Source organism: Monosiga brevicollis, genomic scaffold, assembly GCF_000002865.3.
Source record: "Monosiga brevicollis MX1 MONBRscaffold_3 genomic scaffold, whole genome shotgun sequence".
NCBI lineage: Eukaryota > Choanoflagellata > Craspedida > Salpingoecidae > Monosiga > Monosiga brevicollis.
This window is the reverse complement of record NW_001865040.1, coordinates 1,554,760-1,573,026: the sequence shown is the minus strand read 5'-3', so window position 1 is coordinate 1,573,026 and position 18,267 is coordinate 1,554,760. Positions and strand designations below refer to the sequence as shown.

The window sequence follows — 18,267 nt, the reverse complement described above, 5'->3', positions numbered from 1 at the left end:
CGCATCGCGATTGGGCCAGCCTTTCCGATCTTGTCAACAGACTAGGTCGGCACCTCGCTTTGGGCCTACGTGGCCTCTACGATCCAGCCCAAGACGTGGCGTTCCTGGACCAAGCAGAGGCCAATATGAGCACACCGTGGCCCCGCGCTCATGTGCGCGCCTTGCAACAGATACCACGCCTATTCGATCGGTGCTCAGCGCCAGAAAGCCGGGCGAATGCACCGTCTAGTCACACTCGCCTGACTCTTTTACGTGGTTGTGCCAGCATCTTGCATGCTCTTGGCAAAACGGCCTTGTGGATTCCTTCGGAATGGGCTGGCTCCATGTCCAGAATCTGGTCATGGCTCTGTGCCGCGCTCGCCCGCCCCATGATCTCACCATTACAAAGCGAACTGTTGCTGGCTTGCCTAACGGCGCTGACCAGACCTTTATCTGCCATGACTGGGAGACTGCTCACCGACTCAGAGGCTTCCTCATTTGATCTCGTGCAATGGGCTCTTAACCTACCTCAACTCGTACTCAGCGCGCCGAGTTCTCGCGTACGCCTGCTGGCTGCTGCCGTGTTTAAGCGAGCCGAGCTAGTTGCCAGTTGCGACCACTTGACTCGAGCTAGCCAGGATGTGGCGTCGCTCGACTGCACCACCTTGCGTGCCCTGGCGCTGCTGGCGCGAGCCCCGAGCAGCAATGTCTCGTCGGAGGAGAGCATGCTCCAACAATGGGGTGTCCGCTTCTGGGACACACCAACCGCCGCCGAGATGACTGCACCAGTTGAGAATTCTGGCCTTGCTGAAGCCTCGGATGAAGTTGTGGCGCGCCAAGCTGGCGCCCTGCCCTGGATCATGACTTTGTTGCATCGAACGCAAATCATCGCCATGTTGTCACGTTACCTTGTTGACGCTGTCTATATTGCCAGTACCAAAGCAAATACTGCCTCACAGCTTGGTTTACAACTCTCAGCCCTGCGCTCACTGGCATTGGATCTTTTGACGGAGCTCACGCGGTCACGGCAAGGCTTGGAATTTATGAGCGAGGGCGCCATGGCGGTCATGCTGCTTGTCCGGGCTTTGGCGTTGGTCAATAAATTACCACCTTCAGTGACTGTGACGAAACCTCCTGGGCCAGCCGTGCCGGCATCCAGCTCAAGCTCAACACCCCAAACTTCCTGCAAATCATTCACAGTCAGCCTCCCAGCCGCCCTTGATGAGAGCAGTGGGACCCAGGTGATGCAGTGGGCGCTGGCTTGTTTGCGGGCGACGGACGCCTTGCAAGCCTTCGAAGCGGCGAGTGCTGCTGCAAAAGCAGATTCAACTCTACCGGCAGAGTTGTGTGCTTCGGTCAGGGCGTTGGCAAATGTCTTGACTCTACCCTTTGGGGGACACGCTGTGGTTCACTGCATCAGGCTACGTGGTGCCACGACGGCGTTCTCACAAACCCTTGTTGAAATGCGCGACACCTTGCCGACTCTTGTTTTGGAGCTCGTCCAGCGCTTAGTGCAGGTGGATCCCATGATTGTGGACTTGTCGGTTCGACAAATGGTGTTTGTAGTTCATGTCAAGCCAGGCTTTAGCCCCACAAAGCAAGGGAATCCTCTACTCGCTGTTCTCAGCGGTGTCAACGCTGCTCCTGACAAGCAGCGTGCTGTGGCCATCCTGGACGCTTTGAGCCAATGGGCGTCGCAGAATGCTCAAGATCAAGTCGACGCAAGCGACCTGGTGCCGTTGGCTGCGGCACTATCAGCACTGGCCTGGGCAGTGCCTGACGAGTTTCAGCATGAAGGGGCCGCTGGTGGAACGCCGCCTTTCAAGATGGATGGCAGAGCAAGCATCATCAATGGAGGAGTCCAGACGCTGTGCCGCATGATGGAGCGCTTTCTGCGATGGGAGATTAGGCTGGACGCAGATAGCGTGGCAGCTGGACAGGCCTGGATCCACGCCGTGCTGGCTTTGCTGAAGGTGCCAACTGGCCCGTTGGAATCATTCAACTTGGTTGACATCGAGAAGAGCACCCTAGGTCTCTTTCACCAATATGCATCCGCTTGGACTGACTCAGGCGGCGGCAAAGTTTTGCAGCACGCAACACTGATTGCTGATTTGGAGCGGCTGCAGCGAGTGATCGTTCAACAAAGCTGGTACGTGGTGCGGCAGGTGCCTGGCCAGACCAGCACTGCGTGTTGTCACTTGCATTTGTTTTGTGCTTTGTTCGTCTCGAGGGGGTTCTCCAAACCGTTGCACCGTACTTTGGGGTTATATGATATGACATTGTGACCACGATGACCAGCATTTGATGCCACGAGGGTAGCGCTTCCTACTCTGATGATGACTTCTATCGGTGTGCCTCTCTAGGCATGCCTCACTCAGATCCGCCGTGGACGTGGGTTTTGGTGGGGCTTGGATGTGGACTCGACCAGAGCTGGTGCCTGATGCACTTCGGCTCGCACAGGTGAAACTGGAGGAACTGTCCATCTGCTACTTTGAGACGCGATCATCGACGCCATCCGCACGAGACAGCTTGACTGTGAGAAATCCTGATCAGTGGGCCTGGCAAAAGCGCTTGTGTGGTTCTGACTGACAATGACTGACAATGGCTTTTGTTTTTGTTGTTGTTTTTTGTCTCTCCGTTCTTCTTGCGGCCATCTCTGCTGTGATATTCAATGCACTGGTGCTGGCAGGTGTTGGTGCGGGGTGTAAGGACGGCAAGTGCTTGCCCACGCGTTGGAGTGCTTTCATCCGTGCTCCTGGCTAGGTTTGTCGGTGCTGTACGCGGGTCGAGCGAACATGTTGGTCCCTTGTTCACGGCGTTGGTGAAGACAATGCGCCAAGAGCCGGCACGTCGCCTTTTCGAGGAAGTACGCGACGCTGTTTTGCTGCGAGCGATGACGCTGGCATGGCTACAAGCAGGTTTGCTGCAGTTTCGACGAGCGGGTGTACCCGCAATTCGAGAGCATGTACGACGTGCACCTTGCGCGGCAGCCGTGGCTCTTGCCTTGACGGTGGGGTATGGCGATCCCTCCCCGCCAGCTCTTTTTTTGGGCACCTTTGACTCTGGCCAGGTGCTCGTCGATCGCCAGGTGGACCTCACTTCAGAGGTCCAGCTGGCGCTACAACTGAGTTTAGTATTGCTGTTGCTCCTGCTGCAACGGCGCTACGGCCGCGCCCGACTGGAGGGGCAACTCGAGGAGCCCAGCACCATGCTGTCGGCCTACTTGAGATTGGTAGAAGGGGATCTGGGCCCAGAGAGGATGGAAGCACCTGTTGCTGCAGAAGCCCCCGTGTCCGCGCCGGCTCTGCTGCGGTTGCACCTCGTGGCGGGGTTTGCTGCTATTTTTCCAGCCTCCCATCTGCAACCACGGCTCGTGGCAGCGACTCAAAAACTTGTCATGGCAGGCAGTGGGCGGTGGCCAGTCCCATTTGGCGAGCTGATCCCCGAACTGGCTGCATGCACAGCGGCGTCGGAAAAGATGTGCCTGGAGTACGTGAAAGCATGGCAAGGCAACGAATGGGGAGTGATGTGAAGGGGTCAGCTTGGCTCACCTTACTGGCACGCTGCTTAGGTATGGACGAAGATATTGGATGCAAGACGGGGAAGGATTGTTGGCTGCGGGAGGCTTGGGCCCTGACACAAGCCATGCGCCCTGGCCACTATCCCCATGGCTGATGGATGAGCTCAAGTCGGAACAATTTACAAGCAAACCGTTGGACGTGGCAGCCACCTATCGTGCAGTGAGCCAACAGCGCCCAGTGATTGCACAGTAGCGCTGTACTGGCACTGTGACCCGAACCTCGTCCCTGAATGAACAAGAGGGAGCGCCAGGCACGCGCGCGCACGGCGCGCACAATGAAGGTAATTGGTAATTGATGACACATAAAACGAGGCGTGCTTTCTTAGGACTTCAATTCTCATAATGGCTGACAGCAAGGAAAATGAGTCAGGAGAGGGATCAAGATCAAAAAAGAAGAAGTCTGGATATGAACAGTAACGGCGTGGCAGAGACCAGTGGACAGACATGGAACGACGTGGCAGCCGGTTTTTGTCACTCTCAGAGAGACGACCCATCCCGTCGAGCAGCAAGCGGCCGACGGCAAGGGGTGGGACTACCGCGGGGTGTGTGACTCAAAGAAAGGAAGAAAAGGGGGAAGAAGCAGCGGGGTTCTGGCGCGACGAGCAAGCGTGTTCAGAGAGTGTTGTACCAGAGACACTGTTGAAAGGTTTCATCTTGAGGATGGTTTTCCAGGAGCCGCAGGACGGCTTTGGGAGGATTCAAGCCAAAGGCGTCAGCCCGTTCCCAGCGCTCTCGTCGTGACACGCCTAGGCGAGGGACAAGAACCGAGTCGGATGTGAGACGAGCCAACACGCGAGCGGCCGGAGGAATGGTGAGCTGCTGAGAGACGGGTCGCGCCAGAACTGACCAACGCAAGGGCCAAAGGTCATGTCGAGGTCAAATTGGCGCAAGTACTGGTGGTGACCGGCAAGGGTGGCGGGGGACTCGCGCCCGGCGACTACCGTGGCGGGTGCGGCGGGAACGTCTTGAACTTTGATGGAGGAGCTGGAAGAAGTGCGCTTCTGCTTGTATTTGGGAATGTCTCGCTCCGCAACCTTGGGGCGAGCTTCAAAGTGCTGATACAGCGACATGCTGCTGGGTCAATGGAGCTAGGAGGAGCAAAAGGGTTGGAGTTCTTGGCGGATTGATGGATGGCAGCGAGGCGAAGATTGTGTTCTCGATCTCAATTTCTAAAATCCCCTTGTCCTTTGAAACAAAATTGGGCGCCGGCGCGCATTTGTGTGTGTGTGTGTGTGTGTGTGTGTGTGTGTGTGTGTGTGTGTGTGTGTGTGTGTGTGCGTGTGTGTGTGATGGGCTCATCAACAAGGGAAGCGACGGGTTTCGACTTGTCAGGCTTTGTTGTGGGCGCCGGCGCCGAATATTTGGAGTCTTCAAGTCTCTGTGGAATCTGGGAGATTTGTCTCCTGGTCCCCGCAAACATCCTCCTCCCAGTCTTGGTGGAGACTTGCGAACATTGGCCTTGCATCGGCAGAATTGGGAGTTTGGGAGATTGGGGTGGGGGGGTTGTCAAGATGATGGAGGGTGCTTGCTTATCACAACAACAACAACAGCAACCACCATGTGCACCATCAACCACGAATTCAACGTACACAACAACTACATGTACATAGCATACATAAGGCAAGGTGGCAATGCTCTTTCTCGGATTGATGCAACACCTGCATCCCCAACAGTTGATGTTCATGTAACAGTCATGTGCCCCTTTCAAAAGAAAAGAAAACCCTGTTCTGCACGCACCAAGTACATCCCCAAGCCGTATCCCATCCACATGCACCCCACACCAAAAACAGTGCACAACCAATTTCGGATCATGGAGAGGGGGGGTAGCGAAAAGAATTGAAATTTTTTTGAATAGATTTCCCGACAAAAAAAACACCTTATCCATCCCTCATCGTGTGGATAGTTGGGTCGTTGTTTGGATCCAAAGGTGTTGGCGCTTTCCTTGACGACCAAACACACTCACACTCACACTCACTCACACTCACTGTACAAGCCAAATCCCCTTTGAAAAGATCCTGCTCCGTTGCTCCCACCACTGCTTTCCTAACCGCCACCGTTGGCTGTTGTCAACGTCAACACTAACGTTGACATTACCAGCTACCCTCGCTCTCCACCTTACCTGCTTTGCCCTTTGGGAACCTCTCCTTCCTTCCTTCTTCCCCCCCACCCCTTCCTCTTCCCCTTGCTTTCCCTTCTCGACAGATGCTCGCCCAAAGGTCATTTTTCTGCCTCTGGCTGATCAACTGAGATAAAAGGTGCGTCGACCATCCCGTGAACTTTTGATCCGTGGTATCAGGCACTATCAGGGATGGCAGCGGGGACAACGGATCCAAATAAAAGGCTGCCTCGTCGCAGTGCCACCACTTGCTCGTCTTTGCCCCCCCCCCTTGCGTCGTGGGCTGCCAGCCTCATGCCCTTGCCTGCTTTTGTTTGCTGGTGACCCTTTTAGACCTTTCTTTTACCTCTCCCCACCCCCCTTTCAACCGCCATCATGCGTGAAATCGTTCACATCCAGGCTGGCCAGTGCGGCAACCAGATTGGTGCCAAGTTCTGGGAGGTCATCTCCGATGAGCACGGCATTGACCCCACCGGCACCTACCACGGTGACAGCGATCTCCAGCTGGAGCGCATCAACGTCTACTACAACGAGGCCACCGGTGGCAAGTATGTGCCCCGCGCCGTCCTCGTCGACCTTGAGCCCGGAACCATGGACTCGGTCCGCGCTGGCCCCTTTGGCCAGATCTTCCGCCCCGACAACTTTGTCTTTGGCCAGTCTGGCGCCGGTAACAACTGGGCCAAGGGTCACTACACCGAGGGTGCTGAGCTCGTCGACTCTGTCCTCGATGTCGTCCGCAAGGAGGCTGAGGGCTGCGACTGCCTCCAGGGCTTCCAGCTCACCCACTCGCTCGGCGGTGGTACCGGCTCTGGCATGGGTACTCTCCTCATCTCCAAGATCCGTGAGGAGTACCCCGACCGCATCATGAACACCTTCTCCGTGGTGCCCTCCCCCAAGGTCTCGGACACCGTTGTCGAGCCCTACAACGCCACCCTCTCGGTGCACCAGCTTGTCGAGAACACCGATGAGACCTACTGCATTGACAACGAGGCCCTGTACGATATCTGCTTCCGTACCCTCAAGCTCACCACCCCCACCTACGGTGACTTGAACCACCTCGTCTCCGCCTGCATGTCGGGTGTCACCACCTGCCTCCGCTTCCCTGGCCAGCTCAACTCTGATCTCCGCAAGCTCGCCGTCAACATGGTGCCCTTCCCCCGTCTCCACTTCTTCATGCCCGGCTTTGCCCCCCTGACCAGCCGTGGCTCCCAGCAGTACCGCAACCTGTCGGTCCCCGAGCTGACCCAGCAGATGTTCGATGCCAAGAACATGATGGCTGCCTGCGACCCCCGTCACGGCCGCTACCTCACCGTTGCCGCCATCTTCCGTGGCCGCATGTCCATGAAGGAGGTTGACGAGCAGATGCTCAACGTTCAGAACAAGAACTCGAGCTACTTCGTCGAATGGATCCCCAACAACATCAAGACCGCCGTCTGCGACATCCCTCCCCGCGGCCTCAAGATGTCCTCCACCTTCGTCGGTAACTCGACCGCCATCCAGGAGCTCTTCAAGCGCGTCTCGGAGCAGTTCACTGCCATGTTCCGTCGCAAGGCCTTCCTTCACTGGTACACTGGTGAGGGTATGGATGAGATGGAGTTCACTGAGGCCGAGTCCAACATGAACGATCTCGTCTCCGAGTACCAGCAGTACCAGGATGCCACCGCCGAGGAGGAGGGCGAGTTTGACGAGGAGGAGGAGGAGATGGAATAAGCTTGCTCTTGTTCCGCTTGTTTTTTCCCTTGTATCTTGCTGTCATTGAGCGCGGCTTGCCGTGTCCGTCTCAGCTCCCTCGGTGTGGTTTTTCTTACCTCGCCAGTTGATGTCCTTACCTCTGTAAACGTCTCAATAACCTATCATTAAGACTACTTCGAATCCATTCAATAAATTATTGTTCAACGTTTCTTGTCTCGTCTCGCGCACCCACACACAGCCGCCGCTGCCCTCATGTCCACTCCCTCACAACAGAAACACTTTTTAGCCCAAAAGGGACAAGACCCGCTGCTTTCTTGTCATTGCCATTCTTCCCTTGTTGTGACCGTTACACTGGATTTGTCATCACGCAGAGCGTCGCATTGGCTCTTTTCTTTTTATTTTTTTTTTTTTTTTTTTTTTTTTTTTTTTTTTTTTTTTTGGCTCTTCCCTCACCGCATGGTGGGTGGCTGGGTTGGACACCTCTTGCTTTGAGCCCTCCTTGCGCTCATCGGAGCTCTGTGTAGCAGGATCAGGGCTTGCAGGTGGAAGACCAGACAAAAGCGCTGGACACGTTTTGGGGCGAAGGTTGTAGACCGAGCATTCGGCCAAGGCCCTTGCGGGCTCCAGCCAGGTACCACGCACAAGAACGGCAACGGGCACCACCTTGACTGAGCCATTCACATCAGGGAAGCATGGCTGAACACCACGCATCGCCCCAAGAGGAAAAGGTGAGCCCCTCTCATGTCCTACGTCTCACGTACTGTCGTTAGTCCTGTGGCTGGTGTCCTGGTACTTCGCTCAAGCCACACACGCGCTTCACCTCGCTCACGCGGTTGGCGTCGCTTTGAAGAGCAAGACCTCTGACTCTGCACCGGCAACCATCCCCGCCGATCCCACGTCAACGGCTCGTCCCCTTACGACCACCCCCAAAGGCCCAGCGTCCGAAGATATCCAGAACGACAATGATTGTTTTTTATGCCTCCATGGTGGCCTGTGCGTCCTTCTGCACCGCTCCCCTGCGGCACCACTGAATAGCAAGCTCTTCACCCTCCTGCCTCATCACAACTCCTCTTGCGTCCTCTCACACACGTTTCTTCCTTGTGCTGTACCTGTGTTTTTCCAGCCTCTTTTGCTGCGATGGCTGCCCCAACAGCGTTCACATGTCCTGCTATCGCAGAGCTGTTGGTCGGGCCCTGGATCCTGCGCGGTCTTTCATCTGCGGGTACTGCAGTCAGCGCAACCGCATGGTGAGCTACGTGGTTTTTTTTATTGTTTCAAGATTGTCGATTCTGTTTTTACCGTTGAGGGGCTATATACGGCAGGCCAGTGAATGCTGCGACCGTCCACGCACCTCCTTGCCCTCCCAGACTCATGCCATTCTTGTTGGTCACAGGGTCGGAACGCAATCACATGCAAGCTTCCACAAGATTTTGTCCCCGCTGTCACGGACTTGAACGGCATCCCCTGGCGCGGCCTGGATGACACTCTCAACAAGACCAGACCTGCACCAAGCCCTACACCCGAACCAGTGACGCAGGCATGCTGCTGCACTTTTGGTGCCATGTACTGGACGCTCGATTGTCGTGGTCTCATTCTGGTAACTGCACACAACTTAGGATCAGGATCAGGAGCAGGATCAGGATCAAAAGCAGGATCAGGATCAGGAGCAGGATCAGGATCAAAAGCAGGATCAGGATCAAAAGCAGGATCAGGATCAGAAGCAGGATCAGGATCAGGATCAGAAGCAGGATCAGGATCAGGATCAGAAGCAGGATCAGGATCAGGATCAGAAGCAGGATCAGGATCAAAAGCAGGATCAGGATCAGAAGCAGGATCAGGATCAGGATCAGAAGCAGGATCAGGATCAGGATCAGAAGCAGGATCAGGATCAGGATCAGAAGCAGGATCAGGATCAGGATCAGGATCAGGATCAGAACGAACCCCCTCAAGTCGCTGATGACACTGCGGCAAATCTCCTCTCGCAAGCTGGTGATCGTTCAGAGGACTGGGACGACTGGGACGAACTCTCGCTTCTTCAATGGTGTGCCGAGATCAACAGGCGCAAGGTTGAAGCCATCAAAGAAGTAGGTTTTGGCCACTCTTTTGTTGGTGAGCCAGACTCTTTGTCATTCAGACTATCCTCGGGCTGCGCGATAGGACCAGGCCTTTGCTCCCGAACCCGAAGCCTTGGAGCTTGGACAGCCCACGGATACCCAGGTTTGTCGGGCTTCGACTTGTTAGACATCTCCTCATGCCATTGAAACTCACGATACGAATGGCCCGGCTTTCTGATCCTTTTTTTTAGCGTGTGGCTCTGCCTGCCCGTCTGACCGCTACCCTCACCATGCCTCAGCGACATGCTGTTCAATTTCTATGGCGAACCGTTATTGGTCACCCTGACCAAGTGGTGCGCCACCCGACAGGCGTATGTCCATCTTGATGCCTTGCTGTGCCACCTTCACCGTCCTAACCATGCAATGAATCAGGTCCTCATTCTCAGCTCATGCAAACAACGTGGCTGGAACTCGAAATAATAGAGTAATGGTGCTATTCTAGCACATGGCATGGGCTTGGGGAAGACGCTGACCGCTATTGCCCTGGTTCAGGCTGCACTACGCTTTACAAACATGCGCCAGGCATGTGTGCTCCACCCCACCCAAGCCTTTGCCTTGGGACGCTTTTTTCCCTAACATGATCGTTTGATCCCCTTGCGCTCAGGTTTTGATTTTGGCTCCATCCTACGCTGTACACCACTGGTGTCGCGAGATTGCCAAGTGGCTGCCCACATCACTCTGCCCCCCGGTATGGCTGCTGGGCGCAACGCCAGGCGATCCCACGTCCGTGCTCGCCTCATGGAGATCAAGCGGCGGCATCTTGATCGCCACCTATGAGATGGCAGTTCATCTCAATGGACGAAAGCGAAACAGCCGCATCCTTGATGACCCTGATCTGGTCGTGTGTGATGAAGGTTGGTCTCGACCTCGCCTCACACCAGGCACAGCTTGTTTTGCTTGTACCTGGCGCCCAGGCCTCTCACTCCCGCCACGTTTCGTCTTTTGCTGCCCTTGGCAACAGGGCACCGGCTTGCTCGCTGCCACATGGCGTCGCGCATGTCCACGCACCGCCGAATCTGCCTGACGAGCACACCACTCCAAAGGAATGCTTCCGAACTGTTTGCAATGTGTGACTTTGTTCGACCAGGAATGCTTGGCCCACGGCGCGAATTTGTTCTCTGGTTAGGAACAATCAATTATAACGCTGTCTGTCGGCTCTCGCTTTTTACGGGCCACATGTGATAGATCTTACCATCGCTGATGTCCCTAGGTATGCTCGATTTCACGGCGACTTGTCCAGTGGAGCTCAAAGCTCACCCAGGGAGGCGCTGCTGGAGCCGGCACACAAACTGCATCAGCTTTTGGCCACTACTGCCCACTGGTGCAGCCACACTGCTGCAAAGCATGTGCTTTCGCCCAAGCACGAGTGCCTTGTTTTTTGCCGCCTTGTGCCCATGCAGGTTGGTTCTGCTCAACCAAAATATTGTTACTTTACCCTCGGTTATCCTCAAGGCATGCTGGGCTGTGCAACCTTTAGGTGGATTTGATGCAAGGCTTCTTACAGAGCCCATTTGCAGGCTTTCCCGCCGCATTAAATCTAATGTCGCATAGTAAGAACCCAACACCCCCGCACGGACCCACGCACCCTGACATGTGAATCTATTGTGCTCATCCATGCTCATCCATGCTCATCACCTCACGGCCTTTTCCAAACAAACCATACCGTTGACCTCGTCTCAAGTCTGGAGCCACCCGGACCGTTTAGCCTCAGAATTGCAAGCGACATCGACACTCACAACGGAGAGAGTGCATCCAGCCGCAACTTGGGCACCTGCCATTTTGCGGGCACGGCAACATCAAATGGGTCTCCCTCAGTTTGGAGGTACACAATTTCGTGGAACCTGAAGGAACCTCATGGATCCAATTGTTGCAGCGTGCGGCTAGTTTGTTTGTTTTCGAACCCTGCTTATTTTTATATCTGTTATTGCTTGTGCTTCCTTTGCCAGCTAAAGTCATGGTTGCCCTCAGCCTCATTGAACAAGCGCACAGCACAGGAGAGAAGGTGGTGCTGTTGACTCAGGTCGGGTTTGAAATCCAACTTTGGGTTTTCGTCCTTGGTTTTTGGTTTTTGTTTCAGTTTTGGGTTTTTGGGTTTATGACACGAGGAAGAGTGGGAAATTCGCGACTGCTTCATCCTCGAGGCACAGTCTGGCTGCGCTGGAGGTGCTGCGCCGTCCTTTTGACACCCTTTGTCGACTGGCCTTGACATCAACAGAGCGCAAAAACACTGGATGCGTTGGAGCCGATGCTAGCCGCGGGTACCAAAGCCGGACGCCACTGGGTCATGCCAGACGACTACACTCGCCTTGATGGCACAGAGTCAGCATCAGAACGGCATCAGCGGATTGAAGCCTTCAGCACGAGTCCGCGCATGGGCCTCCTCATAGCGTGCACCAAGATTGGTCGCCTGAACATCGACCTCACCACCGCCTCTCGCGTCATCATCTTTGACGCTGCTTGGGATGCACTCTCCGACACCAGCGCTATTGCCCGCATTTACAGGTCGGGCTCCGTGCACACCCTGCACGTCGTTGATGCCTATTTCTCTCCCGCCCCCTTTGACTTACCGTGCCCTCACCTCCTGCACTTGCGATTGATCTGTGTTAGATATGGGCAAACCCGACCGGTCTTCATCTACCGTCTCGTAGCTGCAGGCACCCTCGATGTGCTACTTCATCGACCACAAAGCAACAAAGCCCGTTTGACGAACTATGTAAAAAAAGACTCCCTCGAGACAAACTATGATTGGTTCAAGGTGCGCGCTACTTTGCCTCTGCTTGCGTGGGCAAGACCTTGCGAGATGGATGACTCACCTACCCCGGAATTGTCGTGCTGCGATACACACCCGCCGCTTTCCGTGTCCCGCCCTGGTGCTCGGGTGAGAGCGCAGAAAATGTCGCTTGAGTCCTTCGCTGAGCCCAATCTGCCCGTGATTCCCATCAGCGATGCGCTGGCCTCGGCTCCAGCCCAAGCCGATCCTATTCTCCAAACAGTGCTGCGGGATCTTTCCGAATACATGGCCGACGTATGAGAATTTCTTCTCTCTTCTTGACGCAAGACAGCATCTCGTCCACACGAGCCCTCATCTCATTTGTTTTTGTTCATTTGTGTTGTCTCTTGCACAACCTTCAGGTGCCGAAAAGTTTTGATTCGCTCGATGCCCCAGATCTGGTAGCTGTGCTTGAACAGATGGAGAAGGTTTGTCACGTTGTGTGCAAACGACAAAAATGTTTTTATACAGCAGCTAGTCTTCGTTGGGTTGGCTTTTACCATGTCAGAAGCGCCTGACCGAAATGACTGTCGCTGGTTCAGGCGGCCCTTGGATCAGCAGCCGCGGCGTCTGATCTGCATGCTCAGGCAAGTGCTACGGAGCGCTCCAAGCTGGACAACATGGCTCAAGATCCTGGATTTCTATTCGTGCAACAGCAACTGCAACAGCAGCAACTGGCTCAAGTTCAAGCCTGGCAATCGCAGCTTCAGGCGATGGCTATGATTCAGCACCTACATCAAAGCATGATGGCTGCCAGTTCTGGGTTCTCCTTGCTCACACCCATGCCTGCCAGCGAAGCTCACCAAGCATGTGGCACGACATCACCGAAAAACGGCAGTGTCAATGCACACGAAAGCCAAGGAAAAGATTTTGGACAGACCCTCACTCGCTCCTCGGCGCATGCTGGGCCTCCCCCTTCAAAGCGCAGCCGCAATGAGCCAAACAATACAGACGACCCGGCGCCCGGCTTGCCTCCTCGATCTTCTGCAAGTCCAAGCAACCCGAAACGAAACCTACCGCAAGCTTGCCTGGAGCAATCCTTGACTGTGCCTCTGGGCCGTGCACAGGTGGACATATTTCCACCGTCTGATTTGGCCTTGGCAACACATTTTGCCCACGCTCAACCGACTGACTTCTTCCAACCCCACCCCATGGTAAGCCGTGCACATTTATGAAATTGTAACAGAGCTCCCGCTGCTGGTGTTTCTGATCTTTCTCGTAGTGACACTCTCTGCTTGCAACACACATGTTCTTTTGTCTGCTGATTTAAACACAAACCGCTGTTGTTGCGGCAGGTGGCCACCTCTGCGTCCGCAGTCATGTCTGTACATCTGTCGAATCACTTCCAGAAGCAGGTAAGTGACTGCCGCAGTGCTGCTTTCAACCACTTCAACAGGGTGGTCGTTGTTTGCCATACTTACTGCTGAAACTACCAACACATTTTTGATCAGGCCATTGCCTGGAGCAAGGAGTTGGGTATATCGAGTCAACTGCAACAAGAAGCGGTAGGAAACGTGCGAGCGGCTATGGGCGCCCATCCTGATGCGATGTTATCTGAGGCTTTGGCTCGTGCCGGCAATTCGTCCACCCTTAAACTTCGTCTGCAACTTTTGCGGCGTGGGCTGGATCGCGTCAACAAGCTGCGACATCTTCTGGCGAAAGCGCAGAAACAGGATTCTCCGGCCATTCCTGTGCCGGACCTGAATGCGCTGCTGAACGCCCCCTTTTGACATTTGGCCAGACAATAGACACGATATAATGATTGTTTCAGAATGATAATTGACACCTTTCCGATGGTACACAAGGTCTGCGCTCTTTTGTGGAGCGCTATAAGCACAACGAGTGCAGCATGGGCAGACTGAGATAGAAATGTTGAATTCGTGCGCATGCGTACGGAAAAAGTGCACAATCGCACCCGAGCTGGTGGGCTTGCAGACAAAGATATGGCGCAAGACAACCTCCAAAAGAACGGGGACCCGCAGGCAATGGCAAGAAGACGAGTCAGTGAAACGAAGCACAAACGACATGGACGAGCCAAGCCAAGGTGATTGGCACGCATCTTGACAAACCAGGTGAAACACAACATGAAAACATTCAACGTGTAAACAACACCACTCACGAGGCATCACGGCAGTCGATGCACGGCACGCAACAAGCAGGGGTGACAGTGGATGTGTCAGGCAACGGCATGACGAAGGAATGAACATGAAAAGGCCACAAGGGCGTATCACGTTACACAAATGACCAAGGCAATCGCAGCTTCAAGCTGCCAGAACAGATGCGCCATCGAGGCGCAGGCCATTCGATACACTGGCAAAAAGTACTAGACAAAGTGCAGTGACATAAAGCAACAAGAACGAGAACATCACACAAAAAAAAATAGTGACAAAGCCGAGAGTTGAGAAGGGGCTGGTCGAGGAGGTCATCTGGCTGAGCTCAAAAGTCTGCAGTTAAGCACGGAGGCAGAGGCGATTGCCTGAAGGACCCGTCGTGACAGGATGTTGGGTGTAGTATGTCACAAGCTCAGGCAGACTTTCAAACTTTTGCTTGACAAAAAGCTTATACAGAACGCGTCCATCGCCAGTCACGCTGGGAGTGACCAGACCGTTCCAAATCTTGTTGTTCTCGGACACCATGGCAATGGCATAGCAGCTAGAGTGGAGGGAGGGGGCAATGAGTTGAATAGCAGTGACCAATGAGAATGGAAGGGATCAAGTCAGGCGCTTCGAAATAACCGAGCAAGATCAGGCATGGTAGAGATGGTCACGTACCCAGGTTGCGTTGAGGATTCGCGAACAAAAAAGGTGCCCACTTCTTGGCCCTTGAGCTGGCGGGCTGCCTCGTCGCGAGGCAGGTCTGGGCGATACCAGGCGTAGTCGAAAAGAGCTGGGCGCTGAGGCTGGGTGCTGGGTTTTTGGCCCGTGAAAAAGCCCTCGTTGACGTAGGAAAACTTGGAGAAGACGCCCTGGTCAATGTTGGCAATGTCATAGGGATCGGAGGGAGTCAGGCTTGTGTCGGCCTCGGTGAACTCGGGGTCGAAGTTGGCAGCCTCGCGAGGATCACGCGTCTCGGGCACATATGGCGGCTTGATCTAAGGCAAGGAGTGAGCGCGTGCGACACGACAGGCGTACGGATAAGCAACCTGCGCATGGAGCCACAGCGAGCAAGAAAGCTGCGTTATACTGCCTGTCGAGCTGGAATTGAACGTGGCACGCACCTCACGACGCTCAAGCTTGGCCCAGTCAATGCTTGAGAAGAAGGGGTGTTCCATGATATCCTTCTTGCCATCGCGACCGCAGCCAAGGCGCTTGGAGGGGTCGCGCTGCAGAAAACCGTCCAACAGGGCCTTGGCCTCGGGTGCGAGGCGAGGGGGATAGGACAGCTTCTTGGTGAGAATCTCGTTGAACAGCTCATCCTCATCCTCGCCCTCAAAAGGTGAATCGCCCAGGAGCATTTCAAAGATCAGGACACCCAAAGACCACCAATCCACGGAAGCACCGTAGGGAAGCTCCTTGATAATTTCAGGAGCCAAATAACCGGGCGTGCCTACGCAACCATCGCGATGCACAGCCATGAGATAAGCGCCCCGAGCCGCCGGTGGAAAGCACGGGCGATGACCTTGCAAGCTCGTAGATGTGGCAGGCTCCTCCAACTGTCTGATGGACGTACCGCAAAAGGTGGTGGTGGTGGCTGCACCCCACATATTTTCCTTGCACATGCCAAAATCGGCAATCTTGATGTGTCCGTCGCCAGCCAGCATGACGTTGTCGAGCTTGAGATCACGGTACAAGACACCGCTCTTGTGCAAGAACCACAAGCCCAAGCAGATTTCACCCGTGTAGAAGCGGGTCAGTTCAGTGGGAAAGCGGCGCTTCTTCTGAATGTGGAACATGAGATCACCACCCGTCACCATCTCCATGACGAAGTACAGGTGCTCGGGGGTCTGGAAGGTGGCGACCAGGTTGGTCAGGAAGGGGCTACCGCCGGCCAGCTCGAGCACGCGACGCTCAATCATGGTACATTCCACGTCATCGTCTTCAACCACGACGGTCTTTTTCAAAATCTAAAATACATCCATGTTGTCAAACCGGTTAGTCCCAAGTGTTCCCAACACAAGTCCGGAGGTGGGGCCACGGATGGGCACACGCGCTTGCATATACTCGGCAGGAGGACGCACCTTGACAGCAAAAACCTCCTTGGTGGCTTTCTCTTCGGCCAAAAGGACCTTGCCGAAGGAACCCTGACCCAGGACCTTCAAAAACTTGAAGCTACCTGCAGAGACGTTGCTAAGAACCTTCTGCTTGCCTGCCAGGGTATCGACGGGGGGTGCCGGTGATGCGGGAGCAGCGGGACTGGGCGGCACGGGCTTGCTGGCAGCCCTGATGTGGGATGATTTTTTGGAAAAGGGCAACAAAGTAGGCGGGAGGTGAGCTATGACGCGCGGAAGTCACTGGGTTCTCTCTTTTGTATACGCGGGTGGAGCGCAGGGCAAACAAACGCACGGGGCATGGCGCGCAAGGGGTTTGTCGGGCTCGGCATTGGCGGGTTGGGATTTGACAACGTCCTTGGACTTTGGACGAGTAGACATGGCGGCCTCATTCTTGACTTTGGGCTTGAAGGGGATAAACTGAAAGTCGCCCTTGGTTTGATCGAGCAGGCGGAACCAACCCTGGAGAGAGCCGCCCTCAAAGATTTCGGCCAAGGGGAAGGCCATGGAGCCCATGAACTGCGAACGCCGGAGCACGGCATGCTCGTACACCTCGATGTGAAGTTTCATGGCATCCAGATCAGTGTTGGCGCGAATTTCCCAGCTAAACTGCTCGTTGTACATGGGGTTGACCGTATTCTTGCGAGGCTGGGTTTTGCGCTTGCTCGACTTGTCCTTGAGTTCCGGAGTGATGTAAGCCTTGACAAAGGGTGTGGCGGTGTTGTTCTTGTTCATGGCCAAGAGGTCACGACCTTGCTTGACAGTGCAGGCGAGGACGTAGAACGCCGAGGCCTTGACGGCCTGCAGCTCGAGGTAGAGGCGTCCACGATCCTTACGAAAGGCCATGCGCTTACGACGATCGAATTTGCCACCCACAATCTTGCTGAGGGTCATGGTGCGGTCAGTGCCGGTTTGGCCCTTGACCTTGGCAATGGCTTCCTCTACGGAGAGCTCGTTCTCCTTGACCATCTGCATCACGGCGATGCGATCATCTTCGCTCAACCGACTGAGATCTGTCGTATTGAGCGTTTGTGTTTTGTGGGCCATGGCGCCGGTGTGGGGTCGGATAGAGTGGGAGGCACTCGGAGCAGAGAAGAGCCGTCAAAACAAGCCCAGCAAGCCAGGCACTCGGATTGGGCTGATGACACTCCCCCGCAGCTTTCTGTGACCGTTTTGGACACGTTCCGTTGCTTCGGGGCCGGGCCTGCGTTTATGATCTACATGGAGGATGGAGCGATCCAGAACCGAGAAGCAGAGAAATTAGAGAAATGGCTGGCGAGCATTGGCAGAGTATCGGCCCTGGGCGACCGGCTCATCAGAGCGAGCACAAAACACGACAAAACATGTCCAGTCAAAGGCTCTTTTCAAGGCAGCCAGTGGAGAAGATGGAGGGATGAAGGAACTTCAAACACACATGCACCCATGTAGCCTCATCCAGTCGCAACCCAAAGCGCAAAGACAGAGGGGGACCGGCGAGGCCATGAGACGCCCCCAAACAGATTGGACTCAGTCAGCATCAGATGAACCTCGAGCGGGTGTAACCCATCAGAAGTGCAACGACAACAACGATGTTCTTCCCCCCACACACCCACACAAACGCGCGCGAATCATTGAGGAACGACATCCATGAATGCTCACTTCACCACGGCACCCACAGGCGGAACAGGAACATCAACATCCGCAGCCCCAGCACACTGGCTGCCACCCGACCGAACGAGAGCCAGACGCACAGCAGAGAGAGAGCCAGAGCGACGAGCATACACTCACTTTTACACCTTAAGACACACACAGAGCACAGAGAGAGAGAGA

General features: G+C 55.0%; 4 protein-coding genes across 4 annotated transcripts; 2 read left to right on the top strand and 2 right to left on the bottom strand.

Moving 5' to 3' along the window:
- Positions 1-4,171: 4,171 nt before the first annotated feature.
- On the bottom strand, positions 4,172-4,629 carry MONBRDRAFT_5881 (uncharacterized protein; the record flags this gene model as incomplete). The annotated part of the gene is made up of 2 exons (XM_001743059.1): positions 4,172-4,305; positions 4,407-4,629. 2 exons carry the CDS (start codon positions 4,627-4,629, stop codon positions 4,172-4,174), a joined length of 357 nt encoding a protein of 118 aa, XP_001743111.1.
- A 1,151-nt stretch (positions 4,630-5,780) lies between these two features.
- Positions 5,781-7,565, top strand: TUB_1 (beta tubulin). The gene is made up of 2 exons (XM_001743385.1): positions 5,781-5,814; positions 5,996-7,565. The coding sequence occupies exon 2, from the start codon at positions 6,051-6,053 to the stop codon at positions 7,383-7,385; it is 1,335 nt and encodes a 444-aa protein (XP_001743437.1). The 5' UTR covers positions 5,781-5,814; positions 5,996-6,050; the 3' UTR covers positions 7,386-7,565.
- Positions 7,566-8,906: 1,341 nt separating this feature from the next.
- MONBRDRAFT_23014 (uncharacterized protein) lies at positions 8,907-13,981 on the top strand (the record flags this gene model as incomplete). The annotated part of the gene is made up of 14 exons (XM_001743384.1): positions 8,907-8,930; positions 8,984-9,451; positions 9,525-9,584; positions 9,673-9,774; positions 10,086-10,335; positions 10,667-10,881; positions 10,959-11,031; positions 11,428-11,501; positions 11,697-11,983; positions 12,089-12,506; positions 12,614-12,679; positions 12,839-13,405; positions 13,547-13,606; positions 13,703-13,981. The coding sequence occupies 14 exons, from the start codon at positions 8,907-8,909 to the stop codon at positions 13,979-13,981; spliced, it is 2,943 nt and encodes a 980-aa protein (XP_001743436.1).
- A 130-nt stretch (positions 13,982-14,111) lies between these two features.
- Positions 14,112-17,677, bottom strand: MONBRDRAFT_31267 (uncharacterized protein). The gene is made up of 6 exons (XM_001743058.1): positions 16,754-17,677; positions 16,429-16,630; positions 15,921-16,314; positions 15,469-15,797; positions 15,023-15,342; positions 14,112-14,903 (listed from the first exon to the last, which is right to left on the bottom strand). The coding sequence occupies exons 1-6, from the start codon at positions 17,503-17,505 to the stop codon at positions 14,702-14,704; spliced, it is 2,199 nt and encodes a 732-aa protein (XP_001743110.1). The 5' UTR covers positions 17,506-17,677; the 3' UTR covers positions 14,112-14,701.
- Between the last annotated feature and the right edge of the window lie 590 nt (positions 17,678-18,267).